The following is a 14263-nucleotide window of genomic DNA, read 5'->3' as shown; positions in this document are numbered from 1 at the left end:
AATATCAGAGATACAAAGAAAACATGTGTTATTAAGGAGACACTCAGATGTGATGCATTTGTTCCAACCTGCCCTAAGCATTAATAACACTAATTAAGAACATGTGCAGGGGGGGAATGAAGGAAAGCAATCCTGTACAGGACTATCCTGTATCTAGCTCACTGTCTTTGTGTGATGTTTGTCAAGTACTGGAATACAGTAAGAACAAGAATGTTAAATACACTTTATGAATGAAGCATGCAATTTAAAAAACTATTTTAAAAGAAAACATTAAGCTCCAATCAAAAGCATTTTTATGGATACAGCCCACAAGATGTGAAGCCTCTTTTTACTTATTTATAGGTAAAACAAGTAACAACAAAACCCCAAAAATTCACACACCCCCCCAAAAAACCCCCCAAGATCGTAAAACATCACAAAGATAAAAAAATCCCCTCCAGAGATCAAAAAACTCGAACTTACTTTAATGAGATTAGCACCTCCTTTTTCACAACCAATATGGTATTTCTTCTCAGGTGTCTGGAACGCTAACAATTCTTTCGTTACTCCAAGGTGACCCTCTAAGATTGTTTCTTCAACACCTGTTTCTCCCGTTCTTTTTACTTCATCCTGCCGTTTAAGAGAAAGGTAGGTACTCCAAATAGCAAACATTAAGCTCAGAACTGCAGTTTACAACAAAGCAACAAAAAACCTAATTATCAGGAATAAACTGATCCTGTAACTTACCCTGATTCTCTTAAGCCAGTCAATCTCATTATTGAGAAGAACTTCAGCATTGGGTACATTAATATTACTGTTGTAAGCATAATTAAGAAGATGTCTTAAGAGGGTGAAGTAGTCTCCAGAATGCTTAGCTCTCTCTCTTGCAGTGCTCTGTGTAATCCAAAAGCAAATGAAAATTTATACATGCTTCTACTTACAGTGCAACACCAACGCATTTCCCCTAAATCTCAGAGTAAACATAAAAGAAAACAAGTCTAACATAATTTTTAACCTTTTAGAAGTTTAAAATTGTATTTAGCTGCTAATGAATGACTTCTCAACTATTTCAGTAGCAATTTCTACACCTGAATGGGAAAAAGAAAAACAAACCAAAACTTTTGATCAAATGTTCAAGAGAGCCATGAGCATGGGGAGCTGAAAAGCCCTGGCAAAACCAATAGGAGAAGGCACTAATTGTAGGTATCTCTCTAATCTGCCAAGGATTTTTACTTAAAGGTTAGTAATCACCAAAGAGTAAATCCAGACATTAAAGCCTATTGTTCATGTTCTTATCAGAAAATGCAAGAGTCCCTTTTCCCGTGATCCAGCTCAAATGGAAATCACCTATGCTGCTTGCCTGTAGGTCATAAGCAATCTATATTTTAGTGAATGTTATTAATAGCAATTTGTATTTTCTTGCAGGTATTTTGTCCTTTTACTTTTTACAGACATGCCCATACTGAAGAATTAATCCCTGAAAACTTACCCCTAGAACAGTAAACAGCAGGGTAATGAAGAAAAGGAGAGGTCTCTGTCCCATGCAACATCTGGTAGCCATTAAAAAGAATTGCTCCTGTGCCATCTGACGAACAGTTCTGGAAATAATTTAATAGAAACATTAAATTCAATCTCCCTATCCAAACAGAACATTAATTAAATTTGTGTTTATCTCCTTAATGCCATTTTCTAAAATTGAACATAATGTAAGAAACAGGAATAGTTTAATTATTCACTACCCATTGTATTATTTCTCCTTGCAGTGAAATTTCAGATGCATGAATTATATTACAAAACCTGTTCCACAAATCAAATATTTAAAGGTAAAAGAAAAAGAAACTTAGAAACACCTAACCACTACACCTTTGCAACTGACAGCAAATATTGCATAACACAACAATTTGCAATCCTAAATACTCTTTTTTTCCTAATCAAGCACCAGTTGTACCTGGTAAGACAAACCAGAACTACTCCAGTAAAACTGCTTTTATGTGTCACTGCAGCAGTTTGCTGAGCATCTTTGAAGTGATCAAAATTTATCATTAGTAAGATGTGAGACATGATGACCCTCCTGAAAACTCAAGTGGCTATAATTAAAGGAAATTTTCCAACTCAGAACTTAATTTAATCACTAGAACAATGTAGGAATGGATAAGCTTCAGTTTAAAAAAATAATACTTAAGGCTAATTATTTTCTTTCAAGTTGTAGGATTAATTATCTGAGCATTATGCCTTGTAAAAACTGTTAGGAACAACTCTTTTTGTGTGGGAAGAGACTACAAATGAATGCTGAATTAATGATTTCATGAAAGTATCTCAACATATGAAAATCTGAGTTTTGCAGTGAGTTCTGCAGGGTCTGGTGGCTGTCTTCATTTTGTGCCCACGAAGTCAGGGTGGAAAGCAGAGCAAAGAATCCCATTTCCTTCAGAGCTTTTTCATGTGTGGTTAACTGTGGTTTCAAAGCCACATAAGGATGACCTTGAGGTCAGAGCAAAGATGCACCTGGCTGAGCACCCATCTCTGCTACCATGCACAAAGCAAAGTGCACAAGAAGAAGGAATCATGCAGTGAGACCTCTCCAGAATGTTCTCTCAGCTCCTAACAATCTGTGCTTCGAGTACCAAGAGCAGTATTTCAAAACCCTCACTGGACAAGTTCATGAAAGAACCCCTCAAACCATTTCCAAACTGAAGGTTTGCCTGGTTAAATGCTATGCTCGACAAGGTCTTACACAAAGAAACACAGCTCTCCATTTGTTCTCCCTTTGCTACTTCTGATTTTTAAGGGTCTCTGCAGTATTCTCCTTGCACCATTCATCTCTCAGAATGAAGTGCCCCCAGCTATTCAGCTGTTCCTCAGATGGAACTCATTGCAGAGCTCTGATCTCCCTTGTCACCCTTCTCTGATCTTTGCGAGTTCTCCTACTCTGCTCTGAGTTGCAGCAGACTGTGGAGTGGGGCTGGTCTATTTTGTTCTTAACAATAATTGATATTTTATGGGGTCTGATTGCTGAGCCAACGTTTTTGCAGAACAGCTCACAGAAAGTTATTTTAAGACACAATCCCTCAATTGCTTGGGACACATTATACAGATACTCCTCAGGTCTGTGTACTTGAAGGCAGAATGAAATAGATAAAGGTGATATTTTCCTACAGTGAGAAATGTGACCAATGTGACAGCCTCACACTATTATGCTTCTGAGGAGTGTGCAGTGTTTGAACACAAGTATCCCATTTCTGTGAAGTTGTAACCATCTAAGAGCTCTTAAGAAATCATGAGAGGAATGCAGCTGCCTGAGCACAGGCATCTCATGCTGTTTGACACATGATGACAGCACAGAGCTGGCACACAGGACATGAGCTGCACAATGAACTCACACTCAGCAGGAGGAACACCTGGAGGTCAAGCACCTCCCTTAAGGCTGGCCACCTGAATCCTGTCCTGGAGAGCCCCAGGACACAGGTTTCTGTTCAGTTAATAGAAAGTCTTTTCAATGGGTGTAAGTGCCATTGCTTTACACCAGCACAAAGAATTTTAATGTATTTAGGCCACATACATGTGGCCACCAAACACTTTACAGAAATCAACAGAATACTTCCAGAATTATTTAGGACTAACTGTTCAGCTATCTTCTCTTAACTAAGCCAGTCTTGCATTCAGAGGACAACACCATAAAATCAATTACCTTGTAGGAGAAAAACTGTTCTAACATTTAGCATTAAACATTTTGCAGTCTCAGTTTTTGTTTCTCAATTTAGAGGTAGCATGGTTATGCTCAGAGGAAACAGAAGCCCCAGTCAAACTCTAAAACTCTAAAAAACAAACATCTGATCTTTTCTAGAAAGATCCTATTTGTGAGATCTGAACTTGGTCATCTTCTTTGTCTTTTATGGTGCACCAAAAATATTTTCTCTACATGCATATTTCTGTTCACATTGTCCTCTGATTGAGCATAGGAGATTTGAGAACAATAGTTGTGGAAAGATATTCAGAGTTCTGTCTGGTATTTGCTAAACTTTCTCTGAACTGCAAACACTGATTTGTTTCCACATTAATTCAGAACAGAAACTTTTTAGCAGCTTAGTTCAGCTTCACCATCTTCATTTACACAGCAGTCTTCTGTTTCCACTCATGTTTATGCTATTCTATCATGTAACAATGAACACTTGCACCATTCTAAGTGAGATTATCATATTTATCACAGGTTTTACAGGCATATAAGAGAAAAAAGCTCAGTCATAGGTTCTTGTACTGACAGTATGAACCACTTTTCCTTACAATGAGTGATACAAGCAAGCTTCAATGAAACTGAAAATTCAACACCCTTTACCACAGGCTGTAAACTAATAAAGTTTGTGGTATAACACTCCACAGTTTCACCCATGTGTGTCAAGAGTTCACTGTAAAGAGATGCTCTGATGATACTATTGATCCTTTTGTTAAAGCAAATATCCCTAAACATAAGACTTTTCAACCTGTTTATCTAAAAAAGTAAAAAACTCCAAAACACAAATTCTGACCCCATTAATCCCAGAGTACCATAATCTGACTCCCTTTGAAACGTACTGAAAGGCTTAAGACACTACTAATTCTGGATCTCTGTAATTTCTCAATTAAAAGTTAGAATATTCATGAAACAACAGTATCTTAAAACAATAAAATTAACTCTTTAGTAACAGATCAAAACACTGGCAACAAAGTTTAATAACACATAACAACTTTCCACTAGGATGGTTTCTGAAAACACCCACCCCAATACTTCACAGCACAATTTCAGATGGGCTGAAGCCATGGTTCTGCATTAGGTTTTATATTAATTTTGAATTATAAAATAATAGATGTGACCAAAACTTACTTGCTGTGACAGTGCAATAGTAAATCAATAATAAATGTCTGCCACGCCTTCTCTTTACTGAGTGCATCCAGTGCTGTTGGAATCAAAGCAAAGCACAGGGTCATCACCTCTAGTGCTTCACAGCAAACTTGTTCATCTTCCATGTCTGGTTCATTTCCTGCATTTGTCTGTGAAAACAAACAAGAGTGCACGAAGTGGGTACAGAAAACAATCCCAAGAAACCCAACTGGCTCCAAGGTATATCACTAAACACAAACACAAACCACAGCTTTGTACACTAAGTGATATCACTGCCAAGTATTTTATGCACCCAGATCCAAGTCAAAGCACTGTGTGGGATGACTTGAGGATTGTACTTCTCAAAGGAGGATTGCAAGAGTGAACTTAGGGAAACAGAAGTTCAATAGGAAACTTGTAGGCAACAGTTACACCAGCTAGTAGTGTTGGGAGTTTTTCTTGGTTTGAATCTGGGGTTTTGTTTGTTTGCGATTTTGTTCTATCTTTACCACTCAAACGATAGCATTTAAAGCTTGGAAAACTCTCACTGCTTTGTTAAAGTGAGAAAGGCCAAAGTGCTGTATAATTAATTCATCAGTGCAGTTTTACAAGGTTTTGACACTCACAACTTATTTGACCAAAAGTTTTTTAATACTGCTAGAATTTATTAATCACTTTGCTATTTTTCAGAAACATGAAAGAGTTGTTCAAGTTTTAAACATTGCTGTGGTGATTTTTGACACAGAAAATAATATTACCTCTAATTGGTACATACATTACTTCTTAAACTGAACATTTGAATTAATTGAGTTGATTTTGGTACATTTTTTCAAAATAAATACTTTGAGAATAATGGTAAACCCTCTCCTTCATCTAGAAGTAATTGTGTTCAAGAAATTTAAAAAAAAACTGAATATGAGCAGGTCTCAATTTGTCATTTATAAATCACGAGTCCAGGTTAGCCACATTAACTAGAGGCATTAAATATTTGTTTTACATATGGAAAGGTATCAAGATTAATTAGGCAGAAAGAAGGGATTACAACACAGAAGACAGAACTAATTGTGAACAGGCCAAAATATGCCTCACTCTGGCAACAAACACTACTTTGTCTATGCACAACAACTAAAAAATCAGAGGCAGTCACTGCACTGCAGCAGGAGGATGTGGCAGTTCTGACACAACTCAAGATCAGAAAGCAAATGCAGAATGCCTTCAGCAAGTCCAGAACTGCACCTGCTCTGCACTGAAACCCTGGTTCCAAAGGAAAGTTATTTCTGCACAGTTGCAGGGACCCAGGAGAAAGGCAAAATGCATTTTATACTCAATGAAGTACTTCTCTGCACTCAGGCACCCAGAGCCAGGGGGTCTGTACATTGTTTTATTCAATCTTTATAAAGCCATCATAAAAATTGCTTCCTATGATCTATAACCAGATATGGTTCTCATAAACTGTGTCTTCCATGATAGTCCTCTACTTGGATACTCTCCTCTCTTTTAGTGTTATAATAACAAAGTGTACTTTATTTCCCCCTCTTGTTACTTCTGCAATTCCCTCCTCTTTTGAATTTCCATTTTTCCCCCTTTAATTTTTATTTCCCTTTTGCAATAGCCACCACTTGTTACAAATGTCCATGTAAGTGTCAATATGAAAAAAAAGAAAAAAAAACAAAAATGAAAACCCCAGAAAATCATATGAAAAATGATCAGTAATGCACAGCTTAAATTTCACCTCTCTTAAAACTTCCACTACCTCAAAGTATTTTTTCAGAACTACATAATTTTTACCCAGAAAAATGTTAATTAAGTCCATTTAGGTCTGTTTTCTTTCAGGTATACTTTCTCTTGTGCACGACTGCTCTTAAAGCATCTGATGTATAGATATAAGAGCTTACCATCATGTGCCTGGACTGTCACATGAACTAAACCATGTTCTATACGCAAGTATCACCCAAAACCACCCCCAAACCCCAATTTATTTCAGGAAGAACTCATGCTCACAGCAGTAGAAGCAGATGCCACTATAACTATAACCCTATGAAAGCTAATGGAGAGGTGTTTATTTTGCTGTAGTAAATAGCCTTCTTTCAACTGATCATCTAAACTCAACAGCAAATACACCAAGAATTAAACCTCCCTACATATTCCTTTTCCTTTTACTCAGGCTAGTATTGATGAGTACTAAACCTGGGTTTTAAGACAAAAAAAGGAAGATGGTTTTTTAAAATCACTATCAAAATACAGATATAATTGTAGATAACATTACTTAAACACAAGGTGTGTGATAATGTACTGACACAAAACTCTCAACTCCTAACTAGCTGTGTAAACCACATGTGAAGCAATGAATAAAAGAAGAAAAGCCATACAGAATTAACAATTTCATCTTTTTTTCCCATGCTTCTCACATCACTCTGCACTTCTTTCTCATTCTAGACTGCACATATGCTTTGAATCACTTCTGTAGAACAGACCTTTTAAGTTTGAAGACTTAGACAAATTAGCATTGCAGGAAATGCTTATTCCTTATTTAGATGCAGAAGCTAACAGGGCTGAAAACATGTTACAGCAGTTACAGAACTGGTGCATTTTTGAAATGACACCAGATTCAATGTACAATTCAACAATTACTGAGAAAAGGAATTTGGAACAGAAAATTAAGCTCTGTTATGGCAATGACATGTACTAGATTCTGAAATACATCACTGTATCCACATAAAAGCTCATCACACTCTAAACCTAACCAACATCCCCTTTTGTACAGAAACAATTTTACAGAAAAGCAGTTGTTCAGGGATTCTTACCTTTTCATAGATTTTACTAATTTCCTCATTCGAGCTGAAAACCAGCTGAACTGACCCACAACCTGATGCCCAAACAATTTTTTGCACTGCCCTGATAACACAGATGTCAGGGATGTATTTTGAAGCCTGAAAAAAAGAGAAATTAACTAAAGCAACATTAAAATACAGCTGCAAATAACATTACAATGGATTCTAAATTCCCACAAATGTATTTCACAGAAAATTTAAGATTTAAAATGTTAAAGATTTTTTTCTCTTAAATAGAAAACAGATGATGTACCTTGAAGAGTATTTATACTTCACTTATGTAAAATTCCATTTTTTAAAGTAGGATGTAGGCAACTCTGATTCTAAGGCTTAGTAGAAACTACCAATTTCAATGCTAAAAGCTTCTTTATTTAGGGAAAAAACCCAAGAAACCACCAAGCACTCATCTGGAAGGCAGCCAGACTCTTAAGCAATGTAAAACCTGAACTTATTTTAGGGTTTCTCCCCATGGTGTGCCAGCTGATAGCCAGCTTGAACACACTGATGTTATCAAGGATGTGATCATTATATGAAGGGATTGCTTCATGTTCAAGACACAGAGGGTTGAACATGAATAAGAACACAGCTCATGTATTTAATGAATGCACAGTCACTCTTCAGTACTTTGTGCATGGTCTGAGTTAACATCCAGTAGTTTTTACTGATATACACACATTACAAAACATACTAGAACTGCTATTATTCATGGTTCATGTCAATTTCAAAAAAAAAAAAAATTACCAAACTTATCTGAAGTCTATATGCAAAACAGAATGGTCCAAAAAATAGGTAATCTCTAAAAAGCAAATGGCAGACAGTTCTCAAGGATTTCAAGTTTCATTTTTCTAATGCTCAGACAATGAAAAAAGGGGACTCTAAGAAGCTGAGCTGGTTAAGTATCTGCATCAGGAAACCTGAACAATGTGCATTCTTGTACTGACATGAACATTAACAGTATTTACAAGAAAAATAAAAGGCATTTTATCTTTGTCACAAGCAAAGCAACCTTACAGCAACAGTTCTACAAGAAAAGTAACAGGGTTTTATTTACCTCATTGTAGTTTCAAAATCTTAAATATCACCATTTTTTAAAAAGGTGAATGATTCCTCTCTGGCCTATGGAAACTATGTCACATAAATTATTTAAAAAATTGTGACATCATTTGAAAAGAGTCTTTTCATCAAAACATGAAAAGGATAAAAAACCTTTCAAAGGCAAATGACAATACATATGAAATTTAGATCTACAGCAGTATTCATAATTTCAGAAAATTACAGACAAATCCTCCACAGCAATACTGTAAAACACATTCAGATTATGTTTGCATTGATGTGTTTGGTGAAAGAAAAATAGTTTGTTTATTTATTTATTAGCAGGCCTCTAAGAAAGACAAAGGCAGAATTTAAAAACCTTTCCTCACATCTCACTTCAAAAGATATTTCTTCTATAGAAGAAATTTGATTAAGTCAGAGTTCAATTGGCTGATTTTACACCTATGGATGTAAAGCCACCACTGATGGAAGGCAGATGGCTCAGTCTTGCAGTGCAGCACATTGTGCTTTCTTTACACACTGCCCTTTGTTCTCAAGGGATAGTGCACTTGTCAACACCAAGATGGGAATACAATAATATCTTCTATCTAGATACCTCAGAAATATTTTGGATAGTTTTGCAGATATGCTATACAGTACAGAAACACTGCATTTATGGCTTCCACCCTGGAAACCGAGGGATCCAGAAGCACATGGAAGAGGAAGATAAAGCAGTTGTGATTTTAGCTCCTGGTGAATTCAGCTGAATTCACTAACGTGTTCACTAACATGACTCCTGATTCCAGATCCAAACGGGCTTTGGCCACACCACACACATAAGACCACTATGTTTGCAAAGCACATTGTTTAGCTTTAGCCTTACTGAAGTTTTCATTTGTGTCATTAAATGCATCTTCAATATATAAAGATACACTGGCAATGATTTGAGATTTTTCTCTTTTATATGACCATTACCTAAAACATTTTAAAAGGAAAACCTGTGTCTCACAAAGCAACAAATTCAAGGATTAAGAAAATAGAAAAGATGCTATAAGGAAAAAGATGATACAAGAAAGGAATTCACCAACCTCATCAGATATTTGCTGTGCAAGACGTATTGCTACATTTCTCAGCATGCACTCTGAAGTTGGATTAGGAATGTTTTGTAGGGCATTTTGTAGCACCACTGCCTGGTCATGCGTAGCCTGGTTTATCTGGAAGAAAGTATTTCTCATACTTACTTTTACATGGGAAAAAAGAGCAAAAAGATATGAAGAGCTAAAGTTACTTGGAAAGGTTTGGTAGAAGTAGGTAAGATCTTGGAAGGAAAACTACTTAGTGCAAAGGCCAACATAAATAAACCTCATTTTCAAACAGATACCATCACATCTGAAGACACTATGCTGCAGTGTGTGATCACAGAGTACAAGTAGTTAAAAGGAAAGGCACTTGCTCAAAACTTAGCAGGTTTGGGGGCTTGTTTATGGATCAGACTACTTCAAGTTAATAGAATTGTTTTCTGTTACAATGTCTCCTTCCCTTTCAGTAGATGCGGGAAAGAAAGGGTTTGGTAAAACACTGGATCTCCCTCTGGATTAGACAAGAGTGCCCAGACAGAATACAGCTGCAGTTTTTATTATACTGAAGTACATTTTAAACATTTGATTAAAGTTACTCTCAAAGAATTCTATTCTAAATTATCCCTCCTGTTTTTTGTAATATTTTCAAAACAGAAACAGCAAGACAAGTTTTTATCTTTTTTTTGTATTGGTTTGAGCATAGACCCCTCTCTCCTTAGTCAGCCAGAAATTCATAATTTTGACAAAACCTGAAATGGTTGTTTCCTTCTCACAAACAAAAGATGGTGTGCTGTGGCTACAAGTTAAAACAGAAGAGTTTCTTCATTTTCGTGTACCAGTTTGTTCAAAAAGCCCATCTCAAATGCTGCTCAAAAGACACACTGTGAGGCTGCTGTGTAAGGTCTAGTACTGGTCACTTCCCTTGTTTTGTCAGTTTGATTCAGGGAGCAAAGTTACAGAGCCTCCACTGAAGACTAACAGAGCTTCCACAGTCAGCTACTGGATGGAAGTGATCAACAGCAATGTATCTGAGGTAAATCAGTTCTGTGTACCAGAACACTGCATTTAACATTATTAATTCAACCTTCTATGAAAACAAGGAAGAAAGTAGTAATTTTAAAGGTACTAGTGACAGCAACAGACCAGTAACTGAAAAATTACAGACACAAAACCTTGGCTGCCTCCTTCTCTCACATACTGATGGAAAGCCAAGACAGAAAGTTATGTTTTGGTACTTATGCTTTAGGTAAGAGAAATGAAAGGTTTTAACAAATCTCACCTGCATCCCAGGGGAATAAAAAATACCAAAGTCCTTCAAAGAGGATGATGGTGACAGCAAGAACCACCATGTTTTTTCCAACAAATCAGTTATTATTAAATCAGATGTTTCCAACTCTAAATAGTGAAAGTCAGCAATTGTGGACAAATGTCACTACCTCCTAAGAACAGCCTAAGACTGTTTCAAACAATACTTCCAGACTCAACTGATGCAATGTGTGCTCCAAACTGGCCTTTAAGTAACTATTGTAAGAAAACAGGGCAGTAAAACTCAGCCATTTTAAACAGACAAAAGACAGGGTAGAAAACATGTCTGCCTTAATATATTCCTATTATACTCTAACATAAGACATAAAAAGGAATCTTCACTTCATTGTAATCATTAAGAGTTCAGATTTACTTGAAAAAGAATTAATTATGTATCTTCCAAGAGATGGCAGCTAACCAGAACAGAGATTTAAGGAGAATGTATTTCTCTGATTCAGAGATGGATCTGGGTGAACACTATGGAATGAAGTGCTCTGAAGTGGGGCTCTCTTTGTGTTTCTGAATATAGGTTGACAGATGTAGCAACTATTTGGGATGGAACCTCACAAATAGGGAATTCCCATTTACCACAGAATATGCTGAGTTGGAAGGGCCCCACAAGGATCATCAAGTCCTACTCCTGGCACAGCACAGAACCATCCCCAGGAGTCACACCATGTGCTTGAGAGCATTGTCCAAACACTCCTTGAGCTCTGTCAGGCTGGTGCTGTGACCACTGCCCTGGGGAGCCTGTTCAGTGCTCAACTCCCCTCTGGGGGAAGAACTTTTTCCTGATACCCAACCCAAACCTGCCCTGACACACCTTCAGGCCGTTCCCTCAGTGCTGTCACTGTCACTCAGAGCAGAGATCAGTGCCTGCCCCTCTGCCCCTCACCAGGAAGTTGTGACTGTACTGAGGTCTCCCCTCAGTCTCCTCCAGGTTGAACAGACCCAGTGCCCTCAGCTTCCCCTCAAGGCCCTTCACCAGCCCTGTTGCCTTCCCTTGGATGGCCTTTAAGAGCTTCATATCCTTCTTATACTGTGGTGCCCAAAACTGCCCCCAGCACACAAGGTGAGGCTGACGCAACCCACAGCAGAGTGGGACAATCTCCTCCCTTGCCCAGCTGGCCATGCTGGGCCTGATGTCCCTCAGGACAGGGATGTCCCTCCTGGCTGCCAGGGCACTGCTGGCTCATATTCAACTGGCCATCAAAGGAGGACAGCCAGGTCCCTTTCTGTGTCACCATTTTCCAGCATCTCATTCCTCAGTCCACCCATCGTAGGTGCAGAATCTGGCACTAGCCCTTATTGAACTCCATACAGCTCGTGATTGCCCAATCCTCTAATTTGCTGAAATCTTTGCAGGGCCTCCCTGCCCTCCAGGGAATCAAGCTCCTCTCAGTTCTGTATTATCTGCAAATCTGCTCAGCATCTCTTCCAGTCCTGCATCCAGGTCATTTATGAACATGTTGAGCACAGGACTGAGGATGGAGCCTTGCACAACCCTACCTGTGACAGATCACCAGTCAGATGTCACCACCCATTGTAACCCTCTGTGCCCAACCTGTGAGCCAGCTGCTCACACATCACATGGTGTGTTTATCCTGTTGTGGGGTGGACATTTTGCCCAGAAGGATAAATAGAGTTAAAAAGGAGAAATTACCTGTACTGACAATCATGCAAACCACTGAAATTCATATACAGATACACCTAACTTTTTACAGTCACCAATAAAGAGGATTTGTTTAGTAAGTTGATTTCTTTTTTAGAATTGCAAAATATCGTCTGAAAGAACTGTGAGTTCTTGATATGCAACACACTCAAAGAATAGACTACCAATGAAAAGTTAAGAGATGGCTCCACACATTATAAAACACAGAGCAGATTGCTATTTGCAGCAAGGAAGATTTATATTACCGGTGAAATTGTACTTGTGCCTTCCACAACTGGCTGACAAGCTTCTGCCACAGCTCGAACATGGCCATATCCAATTGCTGTTAGCAACAATTTGGCTATTTTTAGAGCATTAAGGTAGGCACCCCTTCGAGTTTCCATATCTGCATTTGGCAGGAAGTTATTTCTGGTCAGCATGCTCAGCACAAGAGGCAAACCACCACTTTTCAGGAAGTTGTACTGGAAGTCACTGGCATCTTCTCCCAGAGGTGCACTGGCAGGCATTAACAAGGCATAAACTACCTGTAGAAGAAAACAGAGAGTTATCTAATGGAAACGCACCAGCTTGAATATAGATGACTGAACATGAGATTTTTTAGCAATACTACATAAGCATTGCTTTGATAGCACTGGTCATACACATGTTTATTCCAGAAAAATAGTTAAGTATTTTCAATTGTTAATTTCAAACCGGAACTTGATCTTAGGCTTCCATAATGTTACATGGAGGATTGCCACAGAGAAAATTGACAATTTTTAAAGAGTAGGCAAAGCATCACAAACCTCTGTTAGGTACAGCACTTGTGAGGCAGAAGGACCAAAGAACAGAGAATCAAGGGATGGACTAAGGCTGCTTTCCCCTAGCTTTGCATGATCTAAACAAATTGCTCTTAGTTTCTCGACCGTAGTGTTATCTGCAATAAAAACACAACTTATAAGCATTTTGCAGCAAAGTTACTACATAACAAGCCAGTACTATTTACAATTATAAATCTGAAAAAAATGAAGTGTATCAGAACAGTTGCAAAAACTTACAGACAAATTCAGACTAGAGTGTCCTCCAATGATTATTACAGTCAAAAGTGATCCTATTAAAGCAGTTCTACAAAACCACTTTAAAATACAATGCTCCCCATTTTCACTACACTATGGCACTCAACCCCAGTACCAACTGCAAACCATGCAACTTCACACAACAGACAAGAAATAACTACTTGGGAATCTTTTACAGCTCTAATTAGGATAACTGTAATGAATTGCAGTATCAATAAACTACTAGAAAGTAAAAAATACTCCCCTGTCTTCACTTTTATGTATCAGGTGAGAAATTATTATACAGCATATTACAAGATAAAAAAAAGGACAAAGCTAAGTTTTACCTGGTGGCATGAGCTTCATAAGAACACGAGCTCCATCTCTAAGAGGTGGCATATTTAGACTACTGCCCAAGTCTGCAACTTGCCAAAGAAAAGAGATGTACCGAGGATGCAGTGACATGATCTTAAAAT

At 37.8% G+C, this 14263-nt stretch overlaps 1 protein-coding gene across 3 annotated transcripts in view; it reads right to left on the bottom strand.

Moving 5' to 3' along the window:
- Positions 1-14263, bottom strand: part of USP9X (ubiquitin specific peptidase 9 X-linked) — a 94785-nt gene that overhangs the window by 21654 nt on the left and 58868 nt on the right. For 2 of the 3 annotated variants that reach the window (XM_033083869.2, XM_033083877.2), the window contains exons 21-29: positions 14135-14255; positions 13539-13669; positions 12999-13277; positions 9786-9911; positions 7639-7764; positions 4838-5004; positions 1469-1577; positions 727-873; positions 463-609 (exon numbers count right to left, since the gene is read on the bottom strand). In XM_033083869.2, coding sequence (XP_032939760.1) covers positions 463-609; positions 727-873; positions 1469-1577; positions 4838-5004; positions 7639-7764; positions 9786-9911; positions 12999-13277; positions 13539-13669; positions 14135-14255 — 1353 coding nt within the window. The remainder of the gene's footprint in view (positions 1-462; positions 610-726; positions 874-1468; positions 1578-4837; positions 5005-7638; positions 7765-9785; positions 9912-12998; positions 13278-13538; positions 13670-14134; positions 14256-14263) is intronic. The other variant, XM_033083885.2, reaches the window with a different exon arrangement.

The sequence above is a fragment of the Catharus ustulatus genome, chromosome 2 (assembly GCF_009819885.2).
Source record: "Catharus ustulatus isolate bCatUst1 chromosome 2, bCatUst1.pri.v2, whole genome shotgun sequence".
Lineage (NCBI taxonomy): Eukaryota > Metazoa > Chordata > Aves > Passeriformes > Turdidae > Catharus > Catharus ustulatus.
Note: the sequence above shows the minus strand (reverse complement) of the source record. Positions and strands in the feature narration are given on the sequence as shown.